We start from the raw sequence: 27029 nt of genomic DNA on the forward strand, positions 1-27029 counted from the left end.
AAATATTATCGTTTCCATGTGTAATCAACATCAACCAGGACCTCAGTAAGTGCAAGTCTCAATTAACTGTGATGGTTTAAAGTATTTGACTTTTTTATATATAAAATAAAACGCAAGAAAATAAAATTTTACCAGAGGTTTATTCATGGAAGGAAAGAAAGAAAGGGGGAAGACGGGAAGAACTAAATCAGGAACCCATCTTGGAATACTTATATTCATCCAAATCTTATCCACCCAGATTTATATGTGTCTACATGCTATTCAGAATGGTGATCCTTAGATAATCGAAGATCATGAATCTTGAAAAACAGCCTATTAATTTCACCCTACTTCACAATTTTTTTAAGTTTCTTAACAACGAGAGCTAAAAACAGAAAAGTTTCTGATTGCCCCTTGGTTAAAGAGAACATTAAACTAACCAGGAGTTTTCATTCCCCACGTGTGCCAGTCCATCAGGGATGTGCTCTAACTAGCTTAGCTCATTTGAGAGTCTAGCTGTTGGGTGTCTACACTAGGTACCCTGGGTACAGCAGGGTACAACGACCTGTTTATTTCCAAGTATCTTCCCGTGGACAGTTGGGACTACTGGTATAGGAGGAATTTTTCCAGTGGCTCCGGCAGATACAGTTTGTGGATGGTCTGATGACAGGTGCGACCCAAGCACTTCCGGACACACAGGCGGCACAGCTGGGAAAGAGCAGGCGGGCCTGAGGGAGGAATTGAAACGCGCGGTCACAGAGGCGGTGTCAGGAGATGTGCTGGGGCCTGAGAGTCAGGCCACAGGGACCTCCTGGCTCTAGCTGCTCATGCGGCGGTGCTGGCTGGGTCCCCACTCACACTCGGCAGGGACCTCCATTCTCGCAAGGATCCCAGCTCAGCAGACGATCTGGAGAAAGGATCCAACTCACTTAGACCCCATTATACCCTGAACCTCAGTCTCATGGGGTCTCATGGAGTCATCGTGCCCAACCAAGGCTTTGAGTCCCGAAGGAAAGCAAACTAACCAGTGTCCAAAATATGGCTGAATAGGCTGACTGAGCATTTGGCTGGGATCCTTGTCACACAGGGGCATTTGTAATAATGCCCCATTGTTTCCTTACCTGACTGTACCAATAAAGATCGATACAAGTAGACCTATGTGATTACTGGACTATACAAAGTTTTCCTTTCCAAGAAAATCCTATTCTCACAGCAGCTAGCACCCCATGAGAAATGGTGACTACACAGGCGAATAAACAGCTGGATGACACTTGGATTGATACTGCCAAGGAGCATCCATGTGACAGAACGCTACCTGGAGGAGCAGACCACTGCCCTTCGTTAAAATCTTGGGAAGCAAGAATGCAAAGTGTCTCTCCTGTCACACAACAGAGTGGCCTCTGACACAGCTGCTGTTCAGCCTTCTAGAGCAAGCAGCTGTATTTATGAAGACAGAGACAGAGGAACTTGTTTAGAAGAAATATGAATCCTGGATCTGGAAACATTTTTGATGGAAGCAAACAGGAAATGTGACAACTGCTATAAACCATATTCTCAGCTAATAGTTGTTAAGTGTCCCATATTTCCAAACTGGGAGCTGGTAAGGAAGGTCCTAATTCTTCCAGTAGAGGTTCAAATCAAAGAACAATCATTAATGACACAGACTACTGGAAATCATCTAGACCCATCTTACTCAAAGTGTGACCTCAGACTGGCAGCATCAGCTTCACCTGAGAGCCTGGTGGCCGTGCAGCGTCTGGGACCCCACCCCAGAGCTCCTGAATCAGAATCTGCATTTTAAGGAGATCCCCAGGTGATTCATACACACGTTGAAGCTTAAGAAGCACTGCTCTGGAGAGTATTCCTAAAACTATTGAACCAACAAGCATCCCACTTGGAAGGTATACAAGACATGGGGACACTTTCACAAAATGGAGCTGGTGAGTGAAATTAAACTCTTCCTCACTAGAAATTGTTTCAGAAGATTCAGGATTGGGGCATCAAAACATTAAGAGTACACATTGGAAACTTATGGTTACCAAACGGGAAGAAAGGGAGGGATAAATTAGGACTGTGGGGTTAACATATACACCCTACTATATATAAAATAGATAAACTACAAGGACCTACTATATAGCACAGGGACCTACACTCAATATTTTGTAATAACCTATAAGGGAAAAGAATCTGAAAAAGGATATATACACACACACACACACAATACTTATATATACATACACACACATATATATCTGAATCACTGTGCTGTATACCTGAAACAACACGACATTATAAATCAAGTATACTCCAATAATAAAAAAAAAAAAGAGTGCAAGTTGGAATCCTATTTCTTGGTTAGCATCCTAGACCTACTTTTTAGTAGCCGTGTAACCTTCTCAAAGCCCCATCTCTTCATGCCCCTCTTTTCCCGCTTGCAGCTGGGATAGCACGTTACTATAAAGTTCTCATGGCTTTAAAGTTTTGAGAATTCAGTGAGATGAATGTATGTTTCAGACCTAGCTCAGTGTCTTGACACGTAGAAAGCTGAATAATTATTACTACTTTAATAGTCTCCCGAGCATACAAACGCTCAGAATAGGCTCAGATAGTGTTCTCTTTCTGTAGGGACACAGCACGGTTCTCTTTAGAATCTGGCATATGAAGCCTTGTAGACGCCACCTTCCCTCCTCTAGCATCTAGAGATGCATTAGCCCATGTGGACATGGGCGTGGGGCAATGCGGAGCGCAAACCCACCTACTCCCTGAGCTGGAGAACAGGCAAGCAACTTCACCGTTTAGTCCAGTTTCTGAAAGACACACTCTGGGTCCACCCGACCGTCTCTACTCAAGTATTTTTCATTTTCCCTGAATTGCCTCTAAATATTACAAAGCAGAGTTTTGGTCTGCTCAATCACGTGCTTATGCCAGGATAGACGAGACAGCCCAGCCCTTTCACCAAAGTTCTCTGATTATTTTCTTGTTAAGGCAAATGCAAAGCAACATACCAGTGGTATGTAAATGTCCCTTTGTTATAAGTGAATACGCCCAGCAGACAAAAGTCCCAACTCTGAGATGCTAGGACTTGTCCCCTCCCACGTGCCACTCCCAATTAAAAAGAGGAAAAGGAAAGGGTAAGGGAGTCTAGAGAGGAGACCGGAAGGAGAGGGGGCGAATGTGCCTGTGGAAGAGAAACGGACGCCCAGCCCTTCCTTACCTTCCCGGAGCAGCAGCGCCTGCTGCACGCCGCTTTTCGGAGCTGCCAGATCAAGCGCGCTTTTGCCCTGAGCGTTTTTGCACTTGAGGTTAGCCCCGTAGTCTATCAGCAGGTGGATGATTTCCACACTGTTCTGCTTCGCGGCGGCATGGAGGGGGGTGTCCAGCCACTGGCCGTGGTCAACATTGGCTCCTTAACAAAGCAGATGACCACAATTCAACACCCAAGGTTAATGGAGAAACACTACGTGCCTGAGATGTGCTAGCCATCGATAAAGACATCTTAAACGCCACGACATATTTGACAAATCTTTGAAAATATATGACTGAAGCTCAGACCCTCAGCAATGCCTACTGTTTCCAAATACTCTGATGAGAAAAGTATCGAATAAAGATATTTTTAGTTATTTTAAATGCTTTACTTGCCTTCCCACAGGAACTGTGTGACAGACAAAATTAAATCTTTGCAGCTCCTTTTACATAGTTATTTTGTTTTTTGGCAAAGGACACAGTTAGGTTTATTTGGTATTTACATTATTCTGGGCTCAAAAAAAAAGTCTTCTGAATCACTATAGGGAGTGGTAAATGATAGGGGATTAAAAAAAAGACAAAAAAAATCTTAGAGACAAAAATTCTTATTTAAAGGTTCTTAATACAATCTCGACCTTTATGTCAGTGGCTAAGTTTGGGGAATCTTTAACCAAATAATAGTTTCAAGACCTTTTACTTTTCCCTGGACTCTCAGTTTCTGTACATGCCTTTGAGAATTAAAAAACTAATTTAGCAGGGTTGATCTAAAGTACTCTATGACAAATATCTGCTGTTTTTACTAGCCAGCATCTTCCTGGTAACCACACCTAGATTTCCCTCTGGGGAACCATCTCCCGTGATTCCCAGCTCATGTGCTTCCAGTGAAGCCCAACAACTGCAGTGTAGACTGAAATCTAGGCCTAAGCCGATCTGCGTATTGTATTCCCTTAGCCACCATGATTGGTTCAGAAATGGGCATGTGACTTAAAAAGAGTCAGTGAAATACAATTGGTTGTTTTCCCCTGGGATTTATGGGAAAGAGACTCTTGCTCTCTCTTCAGACCACCAAGGAGAACCATACCAGGTAAAATGGAGCCAATATCAAAAGAAGCAGAACTGAGAACTACAGACACGCATCTCTGAAGTTGTTTTAACCACTTAGATATCAAATGCTGTCAGAATTTTGTCCAGCCTGACAAGAACTTCACCTCTGAAGCCATGGAAAACCAACAAGGTTAACTGATTCTTCTCATGAAAAGACTTCTGGAAGTTACCTAATTCTAGAAGCTTCTTCACACAGTCTAGCCTCTGATAGGTGCAAGCCACATACAGGGGAGTTCCAAGGTGAGGCACTTCCTGGTCAATGTTAACGTTATTTGCCAGCAGAATCTCCATGCACTCTCTATTACCTGGTGGAACACAAGATAACCTCACTCAAGTAAGGGAAATATTAACTATTCACAGAATTATAAGATTGCTTATCTGGAATGGGCTTTAGAAAAAACCTAGATTTTTTTTTTCAGCAGAAAAATATTTGGGAGGTGGGGGAAATCTTAGAAATCTCCAAAATAAAAAGATTAGAAAGAAGAGCATGCCCATGCACCGCCCCCTGCCCCACTGAGATTCTTCCCTGCAGCCCTGAGGTACCTCCAACCAAACTAAGGGTTCCAAGGAACACAGCTGAAATCACTCTCTATAATAAGTCACCGGATTACAGGCAGAGGTTACAAGACCCAGGGGAATAAATGACTCATGCTATTACTACCCTGAAAAGCCAGTGCTCAAATCCAAGGCCCAGCCCTGATCCATCCATCTCCATTACAAATCTCTCCTTCTCCTCCTCGCCTATGCATGTAAGATTGGGTGGATGGTCACGCCATGCACCTCCTTATTTTGGTCAACTTGTAAGACTCCTGTGAGAATTAATAAAAAGCCTCAAGTATAGAACCTATTTAAATGCACTCTCAAGTTTAGTGGCCAACAAGAACTAGATAAGTAAGCATTCTCCTTGGAGAGTTCATCCAGTGAAGAGACAGACATGATTAATTTGCAGCATATGAATGATTTTTTGGGAGCAAATGCTTCTGAAGTATTGATGGGAGTTTTATAAAGAGTTGGTTCTTTTTTGAAGGTTTAAATGTTTCCTAAAAAAAACCAAAATCTTATCAGCACTGATTAGCTTAACCAACCTTTTCTTTAGAGATGACACCAAAATAAGCTTCATCTCAGCCTGCTTGATTCGTCACAAGTTCTGAATTAAGCATAATTATGCATTAAAATCTACAAGTAAGGCTTCCGTGAATTCCAACTATTTTACTATTGTTCACATAAGTAAATTTTATACCTCAATTATAGCATTAATCTGTCAAAGTATTGACTCAGACTGACCCCTCTTGTTCCTAGAGGTTTAAAGCTGTAAGAACCCAGAAATAATATCTAATCAGGACCTAAAACTGCCTGGTAAATTCAGTGTATCTAATAAACATTTAAAAACATAATTTCTGGGCTTCCCTGGTGGCGCAGTGGTTGAGAGTCCGCCTGCCGATGCAGGGGACACGGGTTCGTGCCCCGGTCCAGGAGGATCCCACATGCCGCGAAGCAGCTGGGCCCGTGAGCCATGGCCGCTGAGCCTGCGCGTCCGGAGCCTGTGCTCCGCAACGGGAGAGGCCACAACAGTGAGAGGCCCGTGTACCGCAAAAAGAAAAAAAAAAAAAAAAAGCATAATTCCTGTCCCTTTTTTTTCCCAGAAGAAACTGAGCCTAGCTTGAGTTAAGTTTAAGTGTTCTCAGGAAGTTTTAAAAAAATGATTATATAAAAGTCAAATGATTGGCACTAATATAATAGTATCTAAAATAATGAATTTGCTATTGATCCTTCCACTCTGTGGACACTGGTCCCTCACAAGTTTTTATGATACAGAAAAAAATATGTAGAGACACATGAATTCATCTGTTTATGGTAAGCATGTACATACCGGAGGTACATAGATACCAAACACTCCATATATAACCATCCAAGCACTGCAGAATTACTTAATTCAAACCATTACCAACGTTCATCCATTTTTAAGCATTTGGATGGAAATACAGATAATAGATTTTTACTTCAAATCAATATTTTAAAAATTTTGAACACTTTTATACCATTTCCAAAATAGACTATTCCCCTACAACTTAAAGGACTTACTTGAAGTTTGGGAAATAATCAGCATCAATTATTAATTAATAAATGTTTGTTAAATATGTATAGGACATCAAAACCATAGATACATTGAGATTTGGGGGTTTTGTATCATTTATAGTAATCCACTGCAAAAAAAAAAAAAAATTACCAAGTGACATGTTTAACAACCTGGGACAAAACTTTCACTATTGCCTTTTGAAATAAAGACTTTAATTCTCGTTATACCAGCGAAGATCACCGTTCTACAGTGTTCTAACTTCTCCACGGTATTTCTTTTCTTTTTAATTAAAAGAATTTTTTTTCTGTTTTGGCCGTGCTATGCAGCTTGCAGGATCTCAGTTCCCCGACCGGGGAATGAACCCGGGCCATAGCACTGAAAGCACCGGATCCTAACCACCAGACCACCAGGGAACTCCCTCCACTGTATTTCTGATCTCAATATAAGAGAATAACTCCACCGCTGGGTAACACAGAAAATGTTGCTCTTTGGGTGTGACCTTTGACAAATGGCGTTCGCCTTTCAATGGCTCTTCTTGTTCATGTCTAGTCTATGCATACAGCTTTTAAATTCCTTAATTTTACTCTTTTCCATCATTTCAAAAGCAACTGAGAACACGGAAATCTAGAATCCACCTCAAGGTTTCCAATGCCACGGTTTTTACAGCTGCAACTTTTTCCCAATAACTAATGACCTCGAGACCTATCAGCTCATCTAGAGTATATTGCTTGCTGTGGACAGTTACCTTTAATCCTCCACTAGAGACACTATCGGGCTGGGCTTTCAGACACTTTCACCACTTATTTTCTGGCTGTGGTTGATGTTTTATGGGCTTTGGGGCATGAACTGTTATTTTCTAGTAAGCACAGAGACATAAACACAGTACAGCTCGTGGAAGTTACCCCTGCCCTCCTGACTCCACCAGCTGCCGCCCAAACCCCAGCAAGGAGCCTCAAGCAAGGCCTGCTGGGAGACTGAACGCGAGAAAGAGGACATGTGAGGCAGACAGCCATTCCCTGGTGCTAAGCAGAGCTGTGCCATGCGCCGGTGGTATTTCCTAAAGACTTAGGTATATTCAAGTTACTACTGTGGGATTTCTAAGCCACACCTAGTCTACTGGTGAAGAAGATTGGGGCGATCCTTGCAAAGTAAACACTCTATGACTGATTCATGCAGACTGGAGGGAGCCCACCAATGTTCTGTGAGCGACGTGATGCCTCGTTTACCTCTCTTCACTGCCTCGTGGATGGGTGAAGCCAGGTGCACCTCGAGCTGGGCCTTGGCTCCAAACTCCAGCAGCACGTTGACGCACGCAGCGCTGCCACTGCAGCAAGCATTGAAGAGGGGCGTGGCTCCGTGAACTGTCACCCCGTTGACCTAACGATGGGCAAAGAGAGAACCAGAGGGTTTGCTATTTCTTTCTCAGCATCTCCAAGTGTGCATTCCTATGTATCTGCCTGGAGAAACTTCCCACGCCAGTGAAGGAACGAGGGAACTCCGCATCCTTACAGTCTTGTGGGGTTCTTTTAGGTACCAGTAGCCTATCAACTCTCACCCATAAATATCAAAAGTAGCACAAATGAGGCCAAATGGGACAGTTTTTAAGATGTACTCAGGGGTATTCCAGAGCTTTCTAGGAGCCTCCTAGTTGTGAGCAGTGGTCCTGTATGGTGGCTCAGAACATGGTCTCTGGAACAATTAGCTTGCGTTCAAATCCCAGCTCTCTCTCCTTTATGTGCTCAGAGATCTGGTTGGGATACTAACTTTCTGTGCCTGGGTTTCCTTATCTGTAAAAGGAGGACCATAAAAGAATCGACCTCAGGAGGTTACTGGGCGGATGAGGTGAGTTACTATATGGTAAACACCTAGAACGTTGCCTGGTGCCCAGTAAGCATTCAAGAGACATTTGCAACAATTATCGCCATGATCTCCATTTTGCATTCATATGGAGCCGACTCCCCGTCCCAATCATGAACAAACATGTCAGGAGCAAAAAGTATCGGAGAAACTATCTAGCCACAAATTTCCTTTCTGGTCTACTACCATCCACAGAAACTGCATATGCCAAAAGGGAATCCTAAAGAGATCGTGACCAGGCGAAATACACAAAGAAAATAGCCATCAGCATGGCGTCTCTAACCACCCTCAGTGCCTTCTGGGGATCTGAGGGGCAGGTAAGAACCAGCACAGCTGGGAGGCATCTTTGAGTATTAGCAACAGATTGAAAAGAACATCCTGGAACCAAGGCATTGTGGTGGGGAGGCTCTGGCAGGATTGACACGTAGGACAACGAAGGTTTGATGTCAAGCCATTCTGCCTCAACAACTAAGGACATACGCTTGTGATCATCAGGATGCTAAATTTTCTTGTTTCAGAAACAAGATTTTTCTCCACAATGCGAGGATAGCCCCCATTCAACTGGAAAGTTAAAGATGAGATGCTAAGATGGCAGAGACGGACAGGGACAAATAGGTATAAATTCATAAACTCTAAGGATTTCTAGGATGTTGTGATTAATTAGATGGGGAGATGGAAGAAACAGGATGATTCCAGGCTTGGGGCTGGGGAAACCAGGAATATGTTTCACCTGGTCTCTGAGGCTGGGAATCCAAGAGAGGAGCCGCTCCCAGAGGGAAGAACGTGATAAGCAGTTTCAGGTGCACTGAGTTCGAAGCACCCACGGGACTGCCAATTTTGAGGAATTTTCTACTGATTGATCAACTTTCTCTTATTCCTTCTCTCACTGATTTGAATGTTAAACAGTATAATATTTAGTGACTGTTCCCTCATAAGATTGCCAAAGACAAGGGACCGCGTCGTACTCTTTGTCCCCCACAGAACCTCCCAGAGGCTCCTCTATTTCCCACCTGTGACTCCAGTCACCTAGCTTCAAAGGAAATGGCCACCGCCAAACTTTGCCCTCAAAGAAGCACTACCTAATGAAAATACGTGACCGCTATGGCATTGGGAAAATCGCTTTGCCCAAGGAAGACTTTTATATTCAGTTCTACACATAGAAACCCAACTTCCATATAAAATGCAAAGAAAAATCTTCGTTAGGCACTTAAAAACATTATAGCTCATGAAACAAAGAATACAAGGACTGAGTTCAAAAACGAAAGTAACGGGCGTCCCTGGTGGCGCAGTGGTTGAGAATCTGCCTGCCAATGCACGGGACACGGGTTCCAGCCTTGGTGTGGGAAGATCCCACATGCCGCGGAGCAATTAGGCCCATGAGCCACAACTACTGAGCCTGCGCGTCTGGAGCCTGTGCTCCGCAACAAGAGAGGCCGCGATAGTGAGAGGCCCGCGCACCGCGATGAAGAGGGGCCCCCGCTTGCCGCAACTAGAGAAAGCCCTTGAACAGAAACGAAGACCCAACACAGCCAAAAATAAATAAAAAATAAAGGAATTACCTTAAAAAAATTTTTTTTAAATGAAAGTAACATCACAACAATATCTGGTGACTAAATAAAAGTCCTTGAGATTTTCAAAAGTATTAATTTCAGAATTCTATGCTGATACCTGTACTACATACAGCAGCTCAGTCACTCCGTGAAAAGGAGAGAATTTAAAAGTAAGATAAAGTTCATTGTGTAGTGTTTTTCCAATGTATTATTTATTACAAGCTCATTTAGTTTGATAATTTTGCTCAACGAAAATCGTTGCGGGTGTAGTGTGTTGAATTAAGAGTGGTTTTTGATAGCTGTTCTTTTTATTTTCTTTTTCATAGTTTTTAAAATTTAATTAAAATTTTTTGCCCGCGCTGCACGGCATGCCGGATCTTCCCCGCCCAGGGATAGAACCCGTGCCCCCTTCAGTGGAAGCGCAGAGTCTTAACCGCGGGTCTCCCACTGCTGTGGCCTCTCCCGTCGCGGAGCACAGGCTCCGAACGCGCAGGCCCAGCGGCCATGGCTCACGGGCCCAGCCGCTCCGCGGCATGTGGGATCCTCCCGGACCGGGGCATGAACCCGTGTCCCCCGCATCGGCAGGCGGACTCTCAACCACTGCGCCACCAGGGAAGCCCCCCCTGTTGTTCTTTTTAAATGTGTTCTTCTAAATGTTTTAAAATAAAATTTCCAAGATCAGTTTTCAAATTACTTTAGCTCAAGCTGTTTTTTTTTCAAGTTAGTTATCACAGTTCTGAACGAATTCCGTAAATTACCTTATCTGAACGTTGGCACAGGGACATAGAGGCTGAAGAGAGGGGTAACCAGCAGTGTCTTTCCGACCATCCAAGAATATAGGCGCCGATGGGGCCAGGCCTGCGCACCCCACCGCGGGTAAGGGTTCTGGAACGTGACGGGTCTTTAGATGTTAGCGGTTGCACCTGGGCAGCCAGACCCGCGGGCGGGGATGGTACTCACGTGGGCGCCGTTCTCCAATAGGGCCTTAGCGCAGGCCACGTGACCTCCCAGGCACGCCTCATGGAGAGAAGAGACCCGGTTAATTGTTACCAGGTTCACATTGACGCCCTACAATTTGGAGAGAAGTGGATTAAAGGCTGCATCAGCAATAGGAATAAACGGCAAGGTGGTCGGATGTGTTTGTGAAGTGTTCGTGGCCTGCGGGCACCACCTAGAGAGGAATAGAGGCCATGACTAGGGGAATCCAGACACAGCTGCGAGCCTCGGATTCATTGATTCAGCAAAAGCTCATTCAGTGTCCTGGGCCCGGCGATGTGCCAGCACCTGGGGCTTCGAAGCTTAGGACATGGGTCTCTCTCTTCTGAGAGCTTAGTGGGGAGACAGAAATGGTGGCGGGAAGTGGGGGAGGGGGGTACGGTGGGGAGGAGCCCAGCCAGAATACTGCCATACTGGAAGCATGTTCACATTTTAATTGGGGACATAGGGTATCCTTGAATCTGCCTTGGGGAGTAAGAGAAAACTTTGCAAATGAGGTAGTATTTAGCTACGGCTTGAAGCATAAAAAATTTCAAACTAGGCCGCATAGCACAGGGAGATCAGCTCGGTGCTTTGTGACCACCTAGAGGGGTGGGACAGGGAGGGTGGGAGGGAGACGCCAGAGGGAAGAGATATGGGGATATATGTATATGTATAGCTGATTCACTTTGTTATAAAGCAGAAATTAACACACCATTGTAAAGCAATTATACTCCAATAAATATGTAAAAAAAAAACTAGGAAGGCAAAAAAAAAAAAAAGGCATCCCCTTAGGAGGGAACAGGATATGCAAATGTGGGACGCAGAGGAGGGCGAGGCCGGGAGCGGAGGTGGATAGTTGCTATATCTCTGCATCAGAAAGAGCCCACACGTGACAGAGGCGGAAGAAAAAAGGGGAAGTGGGGGGAGGGGAAGATGAAAGGGGACGGTAAGCTACAGCCAGATCGTGAAAGGCCTTGGTTTCCGAACTGGGGTGGAGGTGGGGTGCGTGTGTTATAGGGAATGAGGCGCCTTTCAAGTCTGTTAGTCCGTAGAAGGTCTGGAGCTAATACATAGGACGTTTTCGGAAAAGCACACTGGTAGCAACAAGGAGGGCTGCTCGGAGAGGTAGGGATGTGACACTGGAGAAAGGAGCGTCATGAAGACATGGCGATGAGTCAGGCACAGGCTGATATAGGCGTGAACAGCAGTGGGTACGGGGAGCGGGTGGCAGAGTCCAGGGTTGGGGGTGTTAGAAGTGGATGTGGCACAGAAGGATGACGCCCAGGCTCAAGAGTAGAAAGTAAAATAGATGTTGCTCCTGTAGGGTTCCTGCAGCCGCGATGCTGACTGCCAGACCTCCACTGCCTGCCGAGCTCTCTGCAGGATCAGGGTCTGGAGCCGGGGGCTTCCCCTAACGCTCCTCTCATCCCCCAGATCCGAGCGTCTCCGCCCAGTCCTAGCACACTTGCCCTCCCCGTCGTACCGTGCTCCACTTTCCTCGCCTTGGAGTCCATTTGACAGATGCCAGGCTCAGCCTAGCTGCCGGCCAACTTCATGGCCTGACTCTACAACTTGGCCCTTACCGCTTGCCCCCATGATCACCACTTTCTATCTGTGAAAGGATTTAGGTTCTGCCAGGACCCAGCCGAGTTCTGCTTTTGCTTCTCTGCCTCGTAACTGACCTGCTGAAACGCTCCAAAACCCAGTGCAAGACCCTGGACCCCAAACCCCAACCTAAGTTCCCAACCGCTCCCACCAGACCTCCATGGTGCTGGCTGCATCCCTCCTGTGGCCAGCAGCTGGGACTGCCCACTATTGCCAGTCCCATCGTCATCTTAGGCCTGTCCGTGCCTCCTTGGTCCTGTCCATGTTTATGTCCTGAATATGACGTCATTACTCCAGAGCCGTGCTGTATATTTACAATTGGATATCTAATACAAGGTTTCTTTTCCTTTTCCCATATATAATTTCATTTTAAGAAAATAAAGAAAAAATAAGAGCATTTAAAAAAAAACAGTCCACAAGGAATTCCCTGGCGGTTCAGTGGTTCGGACTTGGCGCTTTCACTGCCGAGGACCCGGGGTTCAATCCCTGGTCCGGGAAATAAGATCCTGCAAGCTCCGCGGCGTGGCAAAAAAAAAAAAAAAAAAAGTCCACAAGGTGGCACCAGTGTGCTGAAAAAAACATTGATCCGATGCAAACTCAAGAATCCCTGGAATTGTACAAATGTAATGCGGGACAGGCCTGAGAGATCAGCTAGAGTGACTCACTGTCATTGCGGGTGAGAACATGGGGGAGCAGAGAGTTCAAATTATTAAGATTTGAGGTTCCCCTGCTGTCGGTGACAGCCAGTGTGATCGTCAGAAGCTCCTGACCCTTGGTTTAATGTTTTGCTCACAGCACACCACACTGTCTACACGTAAAATAGAGTAGAAAATAAAGTAGAACAATCCATTTTTTACCAGTGTGTAAGGGTAAAAAAGTGGGGATGTACTAAGAAAAGGCTGAAGAATGAAGAATGCTCTTTACACGTTGAAGGACACTATAGAAACCAACATGCTTATAAAATACACTTAAAAACAAAGAAGTGCTAAAAGCAATGTGATATCCTGGACTGGATCCTGGAAGAGAAAAAGGACCCTAGTGGGAAGATTGGTGTCGTCTCAGTAGTCTGTAGTTTAGTTAATGGTGTTGTACCAATGTTAATTTCTTATTTTTGACTAAAGTACCATGGTTATGTATGATATTAACATGAGGGGAAGTTGGGTAAAGGGTATGCTGGAACTCTGTGTATTGTCTTTGCAACTCTTCTTTAAAAGTATTCTAAAATTTAAAATTTAAAATACTGGAGAGGGTGTGGAGAAAAGGGAACACTCTTGCACTGCTGGTGGGAATGTCAATTGGTACAGCCACTATGGAGAACAGTATGGAGGTTCCTTAAAAAACTACAAATAGAACTACCATATGACCCAGCAATCCCACTCCTGGGCATATACCCTGAGAAAACCATAATTCAAAAAGAGAGATGTACTAAAATGTTCACTGCAGCTCTGTTTACAATAGCCAGGAGATGGAAACAATCTAAGTGTCCATCATCGGATGAATGGATAAAGATGTGGCACATATATACAATGGAATATTACTCAGCCATAAAAAGAAAGGAAATTGAGCTATTTGTAATGAGGTGGATAGACCTAGAATCTGTCATACAGAGTGAAGTAAGTCAGAAAGAGAAAGACAAATACCGTATGCTAACACATATATATGGAATTTAAGGAAAAAAATGTCATGAAGAACCTAGGGGTAAGACAGGAATAAAGACACAGACCTACTAGAGCATGGACTTGAGGATATGGGGAGGGGGAAGGGTAAGCTGTGACAAAGCGAGAGAGTGGCATGGACATATATACACTACCAAACGTGAGGTAGATAGCTAGTGGGAAGCAGCCGCATAGCACAGGGAGATCAGCTCGGTGCTTTGTGCCCACCTAGAGGGGTGGGATAGGGAGGGTGGGAGGGAGATGGAGGAGGGAAGAGATATGGGAACATATGTATATGTGTAACTGATTCACTTTGTTGTAAAGCAGAAACTAACACACCATTGTAAAGCAATTATACTCCAATAAAGATGTAAAAAAATTTTTTTAAATAGTAATAAAAGTATTGAGGTCGGGGGCCAAGAAGAAGAAGCTGAACGCAAGACTTTTCACTGTGTACGTTTTTCTATCATTTTAATTTGGAAACTATGTGAATATGTCACATATTAAAAATAATCAAATCAAATAACAGTTGAAGTGCTTCAAGACAGAGGAGGAGGAGGTCGGAGGAGGAGAGAAATAGATGAGGGAGATTAAGAGGTACAAACTTTCAGTTGCAAAACAAATGAGTCACGGTCATGAAATATACAGTGTGGGGAATATAGTCAATAACTATGTAATCTCTTTGGTGACAGATAGTAACTAGACCTATCATGGTGATTATTTTGAAATGTATAGAAATATGGAATCACTATGTTGTATAACAGGAACTAACATAGTGTTGTAGGTCAATTATACTTCAAAAGAAAACTCATAGAAAAAGAGATCAGATTTGTGGTTACCAGAGGTCGGGGAGGGGGGCGCAGGCAGTGGGGAGAAGGAATTGGATGGAGGGAGTCAAAAGTTACAAACTTCCAGTAGAAGATACTAGGGATATAATACAGCATGATACAGCATGATAGATATAATTAACACGGCTGTATGTTATATTATGAAAGTTAAGAGAGTAAATCCTGAAAGTTCTAATCACAAGGAAAAACCTTTTCTCTATTTCTTTACTGTTATAGCTATATGAGACAATGGATGGTCACTATATTGTGATAATCCTTCCATGACGTATGTAAGTCAAATCATTATGCTGTACACCTTAAACTTACACAGTGCTGTAGGCCAATTATATCTCAATAAAACTGGAGGAAAAAAATCAAACCAAATAAAATTTTAACTGCTTACAAATAAATAAGCAAGTGATAAAATCAAGTGCAAAGTCCATCTGATTATTACTGGCAGTACTGTTTTCCTTTTGCCTCCACTTTTTTAAGAAGTAACACAACTCATAAAGGAGAAAGAAAGAAAAGGCACACACACACAGAGAGAGAAAAAGAGCAGTGTGTCCAGCTGTTTAAATTTACAACAAGCCAGGTTTGGTGGTAGCTAGGATGTGGAAAAAGGATCTAATGACTTACCTCCTCTGTACACACGTAGACTCTAAAACAAAGTAAATGCACTGTGTACACTTTCATTCATCTCACAAATATTTACTAGGCCTCTAGTCATTATTCATGGTGCTAGGGATACAGTCATAAGTAAAAATAAATTAGCTTTAATAACTAAGACTTGAAGAAATCTTCCCAAAGGAGTAAGATTTACCCATTTGTCAACCTATTTCAATGTTTGCTTTTGAAACAGTGGATCATCAGGGTAGGCAGCCTCTAAGATGGTTCCCAGTGATCAAGATGGCTCCTGACTCCTGGTGTTGGCTCACTGGTGTAATTCCCACCCCTTGGGTATGGGCGGGATTTACTGACTCCCATCTAATTAATAGAGTACGGCAGAAGCAATCAGATGTCACTTTGGAGACAGGTTATGTACTGAGACTTCCTTCTCAGGCCCTTTCTCATGCTGTCTGTGGAGGAAGCCAGCTACCATCTTGTGACACAGCCCTATGGAGAGGCCCAGGCATCAAGGCATTGAAAATGGCCAACAACCTCATGAGTGAGATTAGAAGCAGATCCTTCCCCTGCTCAAGCTGTAGGATGACTGCAGCCCTGGCTGGTACTTTGCAGCCTGCAAGAGACTCGGAGCCAGAACCACCCAGCTAAGCTGCTCCTTGGCCTACAGAAACCATGAGAATCTAAGTGTTTGTTGTCTTCAGCCACTGTGTTTCAAGGAAATTTGTTACAGAGCAATAGCTGACTTATGCAACTTCAGGGCTGCTGTTACTAAGGCACACTGGGAGAGAGCAAGGTGAGTTAGTGCAACACAGGTTTGAGGGCATCCCCCATCAGCCTCATAGGGAAACTTTTTATGAAGCAAAGGGAAACCCAGAAGGGGAAGGTTGGAATTGGGCAGAAAACCAGCCAGCTCCCCAAGGAGGGAGAGGCAGGAGGAACAAATAGCTGGGAGAGGATGCATCCACATAGGATGGCTGTGCTGGGAACCAGATGGGGCCAGCAAGACCCCTGCTGCAGTCAAAGCTGATCAAGAATGATGCTTGATTATAGCACAAGCACCAAGGATCAAGTCTTTCATTTACTCACCTGTGCAATTAAAGTTTTCAGGGCCAGTAGGCGCCCCTGAGCTGCCGCTTCATGAAGTGGAGACCGATCGGCCCAGCAATCTGAAACACACATCAAGCTCAGAGTCAAGGTCAGGAGTCTTCTTCCTCCAGCTTGTTCATGTGCCCACCCACTGTGAGAGGAGGTCTGGAGGAAGGGGAGGGCAGCTGGCACCACGCATCAGGTTCTCCGGTCTGCCACTCCCAGGGTGACCAGCCACTGAGGATACAGTCCATGGGCGTGGAGAGGGAGCACAGGCCATCTCTCTGGCTTTGGGGGGCAGTTTTCATAAGGAATACATTTCGTTCAAATAAATACTGCCCAGTGATTGAATCCGATAACTCTGAATAGGCAAAATGAAGGGCAAAGCTGGTCCATGCACTTCCCCACTTTCTTCTTTCCCCTGCCTCTCCTCCTTCACCCTTACCCTAAGACATCCTATATGCCAGGAGGGAGACCCTACGGGGTCAGGGAAAATGGTTTTGTTCGAAATTCCCTAGATAATTCTTTGATTTTGGTAATGAAGCCCATCTGTTATCATCATGCAGAATGTTGTTTTTCAGATGACATAATCCTCCAAGAGTTTTTGGTGGGCAGTTAGAATGTGATGGCTAAGCACGGGGCCAGTCCTGCCTCAATCACTACCTCTGCCAAAATGGGCAAGTTACTAAAATCATTTGAACCTCAATTTCCTGACCTGTAAAGTGGGGGAATAGTAATCTAGTATTTAGCAGGTTCGTTGGTCTCTAAGTAGGCCAATAAAGTATATCCATGATGTTAGGTGCTCAAGAAAAGTTATGATTAATAAGTACACATGGTAGGGTAGCTCTCTAAGGAACAGCCTTAGAACTGCCTCACAAATGTATTTTTCTTGTTAACTGCTTGTCAGAAAACAAGACTAACAAGCTTAAGTGTGCATTTGAGAAGTAAGCTTCTATTAAACATGCCGAAGGGCAATCACTTGTTTTGGAAGAAAACCTACACTGGTTTGCAAAATTGGGGCATTCTTCAAATTATAACTGCTCTTCATACACTGACGAGCACGTCATACAGTTTGGGTTTAACACAAAAGGCCCATCTTATCACCTTTTTCTAGGTGATCCGGATGGTGCTAAGAATTCAGGCTTTCCCATACCTACAACCTTGACAAAAACAATCCCAACAAATATGGAATTATGTGAACCTGAACTAGTGTGTCCTCAAGGAGAGACTGAAATTTTCCCGTGGATGAGAACCAGGGCTCTAAACATTTCCATAAAACTTCTTCTTGCATTGAAACTCAATTTTTATCTTCTCTAACCCTCTGGGTTTTGAAAAGGGAGAAAGCTAGAATGAACTCTACAGGGTTGGATTGAAATTGGAACAATTAGAGCAATTGGTATGAAAATGTGATTTTCAATATATGTGTGCATATGGAAAGATGGTGCCTACATAAATATCTATGGGCTGAAGGTGGGATCTGGTGACCCATCTGGTTCTCTCTCTACAGATATATCTATATATCTACCTACAGACAGGTATATAGATATATCTAGATAGGCAGAATAGCACTGTATACTGAGAAAACCTAAACCAGGGCTGCTTGGAGAAATGGCTGACTCCAAGGCTGAAATGGCAGGAAAAATGTAAGATGGGCCGCAAACATCTTGCCAGAAAGTAAGGAAGTGCTCAGTGAACGATGGGAAATGTCAAAAAGTACAGAAGCTGCCTTGAAGGGGCTTCCACTGGCCAAATACGGGACGATTTGAGCATGAAAATAAATCATGATTATACCCTAGCAAATAAAACAGGAATCTATAAGGCCTCACTGATACAAATGAATATATAAACAGGGAGAAGAGAAAGCTCTTCCTCATAGCAGAACACCAACTTTAGACACGTAGGAGAAATAATAGAATCGGCCTCAAATTATCTCCCCACAAAATAACTACATAGTTATCAAGGGAACAGGGGTAACTGTACAGTGGAACAAAATGGTAGGCACCACCTTACCCCAGGGATCAAAATTAACCTCAGAAGCGATGGAACCAATTGGCACAGTGTGCCATCTGTTGGAACACAATGAGCCACGTCACATACTACTGGAGGGAACGCAGTGAAAAGAACACAGCGTTGCTGGGAATATTCCTGCTCAAAATGCAGAGCCTGAATCTAACCGTGAGGACACCTCAAACCAACTCAAACTGAGGGATGTTCTCAAAACTAATTGGTCTGTAACCAGATTGAAGGAGGCAGATGAGACACAACATCTAAAGGCAACATGTGCCCGGATTGGATCCTTTTGCTATCAAGGATGTTAACTGGACAGCTGGATAAACATGAATGGAGTCTGGGCAAAGAGAAGTGGGAATTCTTTGTACCACTTTAGTTCCAAAATAAAAAGTGTATGTATATCTATATCTACCTATATCTATCCATCTATTAATCTATCAATCAATCTATCTATCTAATCACTGGTGAACTGCATACTTCTGATATGTAGAATACTTTTTCTAATAAGAAAAACAGACAACAATTTTAACCTGAAAATATATTGCGTTTGTATGTCCACTTGTTCCTGGGTCAGTTAAAAGCTGATGAGTGGGGCTTCCCTGGTGGTGCTGTGGTTGAGAATCCGCCTGCCGATGCAGGGGACACGGGTTCATGCCCCGGTCCGGGAAGATCCCACATGCCGCGGAGCGGCTGGGCCCGTGAGCCATGGCCGCTGAGCCTGCGCTTCTGGAGCCTGTGCTCCGCGGCGGGAGAGGCCACAGCAGTGAGAGGCCCGCGTACCACAAAAAAAAAAAAAAAAAAGCTGATGAGTGGAGGATTTTTCAACCTCTTTGGACATTGGTCATTTGCATAATCTAGGAATAATGAGATAACGTACGCATAGAATCCTCAGTAGTCAGCCTTGGTTTTCTTCGACTACATCTCCATTCCATTCAATATGAAGTGTGCGTCAGACACGTCGCCCTCTCGCCTCACCAGGCTTGGAGAGGGACAAGCACTGAGTTTGGAAGGACGGTCTTCCCCCATGGATGGCAACTCAGCGCCCTGACCAACCTAAGAAGCAAACCCACACCTGTGGCTTTGTTATTCTTTTGTTCTAACAATAGCCAGTCAACCGAGTCACCTGAAGGTACTCTAAGTATTTGCTTCAAACCAGGATTTAAATGGCAACTTGCTATTATTAACTTAGAACAGCAACGTGAAATGGCTTTATTATTTCTAAAACTTGCCTCCAAGCGGGCCGCGGTGTCCCCTTTCCTGCCGGGAAGCAGGCACCTTAACCACGATTTCATCCTGTTTCTAGTAACTTTCTGTTACCCCTCAGCCCCCTAAGACCCACGCCATCCGTACACACGGCCCGCACAGATCTCTCAAACATCACGCCGATGAAGGCGGCCCTACACAGAAGAGAATGTGCCACATGACTCCCTCTCCATAAAGTACAAAAGGGCCAGACTCACTTCGGGCGTTAGGAGTCAACAGTACCATGAGAAGGGGCAGGGACTGCCTGGAGGGGGGTGGGGTGAGGGTCACGCTGACAACGGGCAGTTTCTTGCTCTTGGGAGCTGGCACCCCATGGTGAAAGCTCACCCAGCTGTCCGCTTTGGGGTTTGTGCACTTATCTGTATTTACGGCATACTTCAAGAAAGAGATTCCAAGACCACCAGTCTACTGGTCAGTCCGCTTTAAAACTGTCATCTCCACTCCTCCGCCCACTCTCAGGGCAGGGGATGGCCCCCTCTCCGCCCGAGGAAGGGCAGCATGTTCTCACTTCCTTCTTGAGGTGCCAACAGCCCCTCTGGTGCCGTGGGGGTGGGGAGAAGCGAGAGGGATGGGGAGATGTCTCCCTAGCAGCCTGGAAGAGGGGACCGGTCCTGTGCACTCGGCCTCAACTGCATGTCTCACACCCAGTGCCTTTCCTACGCACTGGCACTTGGCCACCTCTCCTAGTGTCCCCCATCAATGCAGCATCCTCTGATACCCCCAACTCCTACCCCAGGCTTCCGAGGCTGAGACAAGCGTGCAGGCCATCTTCTGACCCAGGGAGGAAGAGGAAAAGGTGGGTGGTCCTGGGCTTCTGTCTCCTTGCCGCTGCTTTCCAGCTCTTTTTCTCCCTATTTGAGGAGTCAGCTTGAGAACGCACACCGTTCTGGTTTTAAGAACTACTGGTTTTTCTATCCTGCCCACCCTCCTGGTGGATTGACTTGTTGGAGGGGGTGCCTTCCTACATCCCCCTTATCTCTGTAAATAACATGAAATAAATCAATTGGGTCGCCTTAAATGTGGAAGTCATTTCGGTTTCCCAACTGGAAATAAAGCCACTCTCCTGGAAGTCACCTTTCCGGTCACTCTGTTTTCCAGCACTTGCTTCAAAGGACCTTGAAGGGTTTTCACACAAAACGCTTTTCCAGAAACTCTGCCACGGTGGGCTCTTCTGTTTTTCTATTCTGATTCCCAACACACAGCCTCTTGCTCTTATCATTCTTGTTTCGCAAATTGGAGCTAATCGCGAGAAACTGAGGACAAAAGTTCTTTGGCAGCTAGGGAGTTTTTCCATTCCTTTCAGGAAATATGTATCTAAGATCTCCAAATAAATGAATGCTGAAGTAGCAATCAATCCGTCGCTTCTAAGGCAGTCTATTTTGAGTTATTTGGCACGCTGCCTGTGTCACAGGGCTGCAGGCACATTTTGAAGATTGTTTACTGTACAAATATGTTTACTTGTTCCTGATGAGGTGTATGGAAAATGTTCAAGTACATTTTCATTCCCCCCTTTGACTTTTTCTCAGAATGTGATTTATATCTCTAGTTCTCAGGCTCTGTGAATAACAAATTCATGACAATGTCTAAAACCATAGATTTCAATAACAAAATGGGTTCAGATGGAATATGGTTGTCCGAGCTCCAAGAATTCAAGATAAAAATCAATTATTATTTTTATTTTTATTTTTTTTGCAATTTTTACCCTTCCTAATTCCAACAAGTATTTGAGACGACTGGTTTATTTATTTTTTTAACTGCCTGACTGGTTATTATCTCCAGTGCCCATGAAACAATCTTTATTCTCTTTATTCAAGTTCCAAAATCATATGAAGGAATATCTTCTCCTGTAGCACTTATCAAAAAAAAATAGAAAATTCAAATCTGAACCAAAATATAGGCAAGAGCCTAACAGAATTAATGATATCTTAAGTAAAATAAAGGTAACTGGAAAAAAAACATATTACAAGAAATTTCCCAAGGTATCAAAAGTATTCTAATACAATTGAGTTAAAACGCATACCTTCTACAACACTCAGCTCTGGCCAGGAGATGAACTACAATCAATGAACATCTCTTTGTAACGTGTTAGAAAGAAGCTTCCTTTGAACCCATTAGGAGCAGGAGAGCTGAGCTGAAGGTGACAGGTCGGGCGGCAGAGCCCCTGCTGAGTGCTGTGTGTCCCAACTTGGGAAAGCCAGCAGGCACCTGTGATATATAACCACTCAGAGGATGGGTGGACCAAGGCCTGAGGAGACAAGCACCAACACTGAACAAGGCAAGGTGGAGGACTGGGCAGGAATGGACCAAAGGTGGGAAAAAAACTGTTGACATGGGAAGGATAGAGAAAAGGAGTCAGGATGGTGAGTCAGGCAGAGGCGTGGCCATCAAATCAAGGTCAGTCCTTTGAATTTAGAAAAACAAGGACAACTGATTTTAGGCAAAACACTTAGAGTAGAACTCATTTTTTTTAAAGGGTGCAATAACTCCACAATCTCTTACCTGCAATTGTAAATCTCCCCCAGTTCTGAAAACCAAGCTGGAAACAAGCCCCTTTGGCAGCAAAACATGGTCAGGACTCAGGTTTAGCAAACTATTATTTTTAATTTGTATTTTCACTTAGTGTGAATATTGATATTTTTCACTATAGAAATATCAAAACGTTTGATTACGGAAGGAAGCTCCAGGTCCTGCTGGGAGTGCCGCGTGATATACAGTATACACGCTGTGTAATCATTCTAGTATCCCCCAGACTCCTGAATCCTAAAACATGTCTGGCCCAAGGGTTGTCAATAAGAGATTATCAACCTGCATCTACACTTTATTTTTATCAAGTTTGATGACCAAGTCACTGTACTAAATATAGCTTCAGTTCTGGCCAAATTAGCAAAGGTTGAAAAATCATACCCCACGTCTCTCGGGAGAGAGAGTGCCTGCAGAAATATCTATGGCCTGAAGGCGGGGGCCAGTGATGCATCTGGTGCTCTAGATATAAGAATATCAAGGGCCAATGACAATGTTTCAAACTTAAAAATATACATGTATTATTGACAAATTACACAAAGAAGCTGGAAAAAACTAAGTACAGCCAACCAAACACAGCTGAGCTCAATTCATGAGTTATTTACAAAAGTAATAGTTTAAACCACAAAGAGAGTATTGAATGATGTACTCCAGAATATGAAATAAGACTTTCCAAAAAATTTTACAGCCAAAAAAAAAAAAAAAAGATATTTAGTGAGGGATGTGATGCTAGGTGCAGCTTCTAAAAGCAAAGTGCCAGGACCTATGACAGGCTAAACTCTGCCCTGGCTGAGTTGTTTACTACCTCCCCTTGTTTTTGACAACACTGACGACAGTTTACAGGAACAGAATATGCTATTGGACTCAAGAAAGTTCTGAGATTTTAGTAAGTCGATTAGCTGACTTACTGATTAAATGTCACATATTTTCCCAACAAACATTTGTCTGACCAACAAACAGCAAAGGTAATTTCTGGTTTGAGTTGAACACTTAAGACAAAATTTTGTTCTTGGTTTTTAAAATGTCTAGCTTTAAATATATATATATATATATATATATAGTATCTGTTAACAGTGTCAAAAGAAAAAGCGCTGTTGGAATCATGTAAAAACCACTGTTTCTGGCGTATTATTGCCTAATTACAGAAAGCCTTATTTACCAAATCTGGATATACTCTCTATTATATACGTGTGTGGGTGTGTCAGTGGTGTGTAGACGTATACGCAGCCATCCTCACACACATACACATGTATATAGGAAGGAAATTAAACTGAGAAATTAACAGGCACTATTCACCCCACTGCTTCTTGTTAGTGATCATTGAAAAACACGTTTTTGACCTCAGAACACCATGTCATTTGCAAATTAAATGAATATTATCCTAGGAGCTTCAACAAGATATTTGAGCTAAAAAATGAGTGCGCTCTATTTATGAGAATTGTATTATGGCTCCAGGTTTTGACTCTTATAAAACTTTCTTAAGAGTACTTCATTAAGCACCACAAGGGCAGAAACAATGCACACGAGCACTAGGAGAAAACGTTTTGAACACACTCTTGCTGATGTTGACTGTCGGACTTTACTAATTTAAGCCATGACGATGATGTATCTATGAGAACATTAAAACTGTGATGGAAACGTCTAGAAAGCCCCTGTCCCTATTTACAAATTAAATTAGAAACAGCTTTTCAGATTATGCTTAACTTGAAATTAAGGTTACTTTAAGTTTTTTTTTTAAACCAAGTCAAAGCGACATACCTCCCTGAAACGTGTGACAAATATAATCCCCAAAAGAAACCTCTTTCCACACTCCGAGCCTTCTGACACTTCCCGAAACTTCGAGGTTCTTCTCATTTTCCCCTGTTAACTGAAGCATTCTGATACTTTGTTTTTGGAGGTCTTATCTCTTCGGATAAGACTGCTGTTCCCTAGTGTCCTTAAAGTTGTCTGGTGTATTGGAATCACATAACGTAAGTCTATTTTGAAAGAGAATCCAGGGTGCAAGGTGAAATGGATACTAAAGAATGAGGTAACCCTGGAACCCCTGCGAACACTAAAAATACACGGGGAAATTTGGAACTCTGTTTATGAATAAATACTCCTCTATCCAGTGGCAGTCCCAGCAGTAACCATATCTGATTCATTTACTTTCGTAGCCTCTCCCTACAATTAACGTGAATCATTTCTTGAAAGAAATGGGGACTGAATTCCACAAAGGAGGAGACTTTAAAACGTTTGGACCAAAGGTTGGCATTTCATATTACAATAACCTTTGTTTGCTGTGCTTTGCATGGTGCTGGGCATAAATGGATTCAGTGAAGGGTTTTTTCCTGACAGTGACAAGTGGCTAAGCAATTCGAATTGCAAATGACAGCACACACACACAAATACATATATATATAGCATAAATATTGCTGCTTTAAATCAAATTTATTGGTCATTCCATTTCCTGGGGAAAACAGTTTTGTTAGAATGCACTGTTAACATTTGATTACAAATATTCAAGAAGATAATCCTATAAAGTAATTCTTTTGTTAGCAGAAATGAGTTTTCCCAAAATACTCTTAGAAAGCCACTAGTCTATTCACTTCTTAAATAATAACTGCTAATGAAACTACTAATTTGCAGAAAAGCTGAAAATCCTTCACAAATTGGTGCAGTCAACATCATTTGCTACTTTAAATAATAATTTTTTAAAACTACCCACTCAAAGCCAAAGTTTAAATAAAATCTGCCTTATAGAAATATTATTCATATGAATTATCTAGGAGGTTTCTTTTAAAGTACTGGGAACAAATTCATGTATTTTTACCTGAAATTTCACCATAGATCTCTTCTGCTATCCTAGCCGCTTCTTTTCTATTTCCTTTGACGATATAGAAATGGGTTAGGAGCGCCAAGAACACTTTAATTAAAAGCTTGAAGAAAAAAAAAGTAGCAAACATTGTAATAAAAATGTTTTTAAAGCCAAAGGAAACAGGACCATCCTCCATTTTGGTTCACACTCTGTATAGGTTCTTGGGACTGCAAAATTTCACTGAGTTATAATCGGTATCATATGACATCTATTTTAAACCTTCTAGCTCTCTGTGTTCCTGTTACGGAGAACTGAGCTTGTAGATTCTAAGCTAACTGTGATTTGGCGACTGCATGCACTGACATTCATGGCAATGTTAAATTAACTAAAGAGACTTCCTTCAAACCAGAAACACCCAATAGTTCTAGACCTACATTCCTCAGTGTTGTTTAACAAACAGGATTCATGTCCAAAATGTTTTTACTCCTAAATCCCAGTTTTTGCTACATTATATTGGAAGGCAGGATTGGGAAGATAGAACAAACCTTTCAGATCCCATGGGGACGAAGCAAGTTATTTGAAGCTCATGAAAAGAAGTACTAATACATTCTATGCTCTTGGTGGGAAGTACCAGCCCCTGGAACGTTTCATTTCCTCTGCATTCTGAGGTTTATGGGAGATAAAGCCCAAATCTAAAATATGACCAGTTAAGAAAGATTATTTACTCTAAGGCAGTATTTAATAAAAGGTCCAGCTTGATTTAATTTTTTTCTTTTGGCTGCACCACACAGCATGTGGGATCTTAGTTCTCCAACCAGGGATTGAACCTGTGCCCCCTGCAGTGGAAGTGTGGAGTCTTGACCACTAGACCGCCAGGAAAGCCCCTAAAAGGCCCAGCTTGGAGCCCTCTCCAGACTGGAAGCATTAGACCACTGGCTGTAATAGTTTCATCCGTGACAAAGTCCTCCGGCAACATTCCTGGTCTTTTACTTCCCATTGTAGGTGTCAGTAAAGGTGGTGCCTCGTTCTGGAAAATGTGGGCTATAGTCGATCATGGAGGACTTGCAATGAAATGGATGAAGATGATCTAGGTTCTAGGTGAAGTACCCAAAGATTCTGTGCATCAGTACCTTCCCTCGCTGGACAATATTCTCTTGTAACCCTGATTCTTTGACATGCATCAGCTGGCCAATACCGGTAAAATTGATTTATGTGTAAGTTTCCTCACCTGGGAAAAATAGATGAGGAAACTCTAGGTCTCCTGTTTCATTCTTGGCTTTATTAGATTTTCTAAATTTCTACAACCTATTGGAAAAAACAAGCCCAAATAAAATTATAGAAGACAACTAAATCAATCTTATTTAATAAATGCTTGATGCAAAAATACAGGAGTTTCTCCTAGCACTCAGGCAAAATAGAATGACTCCCTATGTAAGAACCGCCTCCCTGTACTCTGTGAAAAGGGTAAGGCATGAGAATCAGCCTTGAGTCACAATATACAACATACCCGTTTCTGTGTATCACCATGCCATCACGAGCTTGTGCGGTTTCCATTCTCAAGGACGTATATTAACATATAAGGTTACTTTACCAAGCTTAGATTACCTGGTAGCGTGCCAATGTATGAAAATACAACACAAGTATTTCAGTTCTTTTCATGTCTCTTTCTCCAGTTGTTCTGTAAGAAGGTGATCATTTACTCACGTCAGCCCAGTGGTGTATCTAGTATTACATAACAACTATTCAATCTTGTTTTCGCCCTAATTTTCATTTAAAACCTCGCTGTTCTTTTTGTTTTACATACCAGAAAAGCTGGCCATGAGAAGCTCGACTTTTGTACTCTTTCAGAGAGAC

At 43.2% G+C, this 27029-nt stretch overlaps 1 protein-coding gene across 3 annotated transcripts; it reads right to left on the reverse strand.

Annotated features, from left to right (window-relative positions):
• Positions 1–582: 582 nt before the first annotated feature.
• Positions 583–25386, reverse strand: ASB11 (ankyrin repeat and SOCS box containing 11; the record flags this gene model as incomplete). Of its 3 annotated transcripts, none has more annotated exons than XM_082609379.1 (7): positions 583–707; positions 3194–3385; positions 4497–4631; positions 7630–7780; positions 10771–10878; positions 16586–16665; positions 25191–25386. In XM_082609379.1, 7 exons carry the CDS (start codon positions 25369–25371, stop codon positions 583–585), a joined length of 972 nt encoding a protein of 323 aa, XP_082465505.1. The 3 variants fall into 3 exon arrangements, with proteins under 3 accessions (XP_082465505.1, XP_082465506.1, XP_082465507.1); XM_082609380.1 differs by having other exon boundaries at positions 10771–10827; positions 25191–25371; XM_082609381.1 differs by lacking the exon at positions 25191–25386 and adding an exon at positions 24137–24257.
• Between the last annotated feature and the right edge of the window lie 1643 nt (positions 25387–27029).

This window comes from Mesoplodon mirus (genome assembly GCF_964341445.2).
Source record: "Mesoplodon mirus genome assembly, chromosome: X".
NCBI classification, from domain to species: domain Eukaryota; kingdom Metazoa; phylum Chordata; class Mammalia; order Artiodactyla; family Ziphiidae; genus Mesoplodon; species Mesoplodon mirus.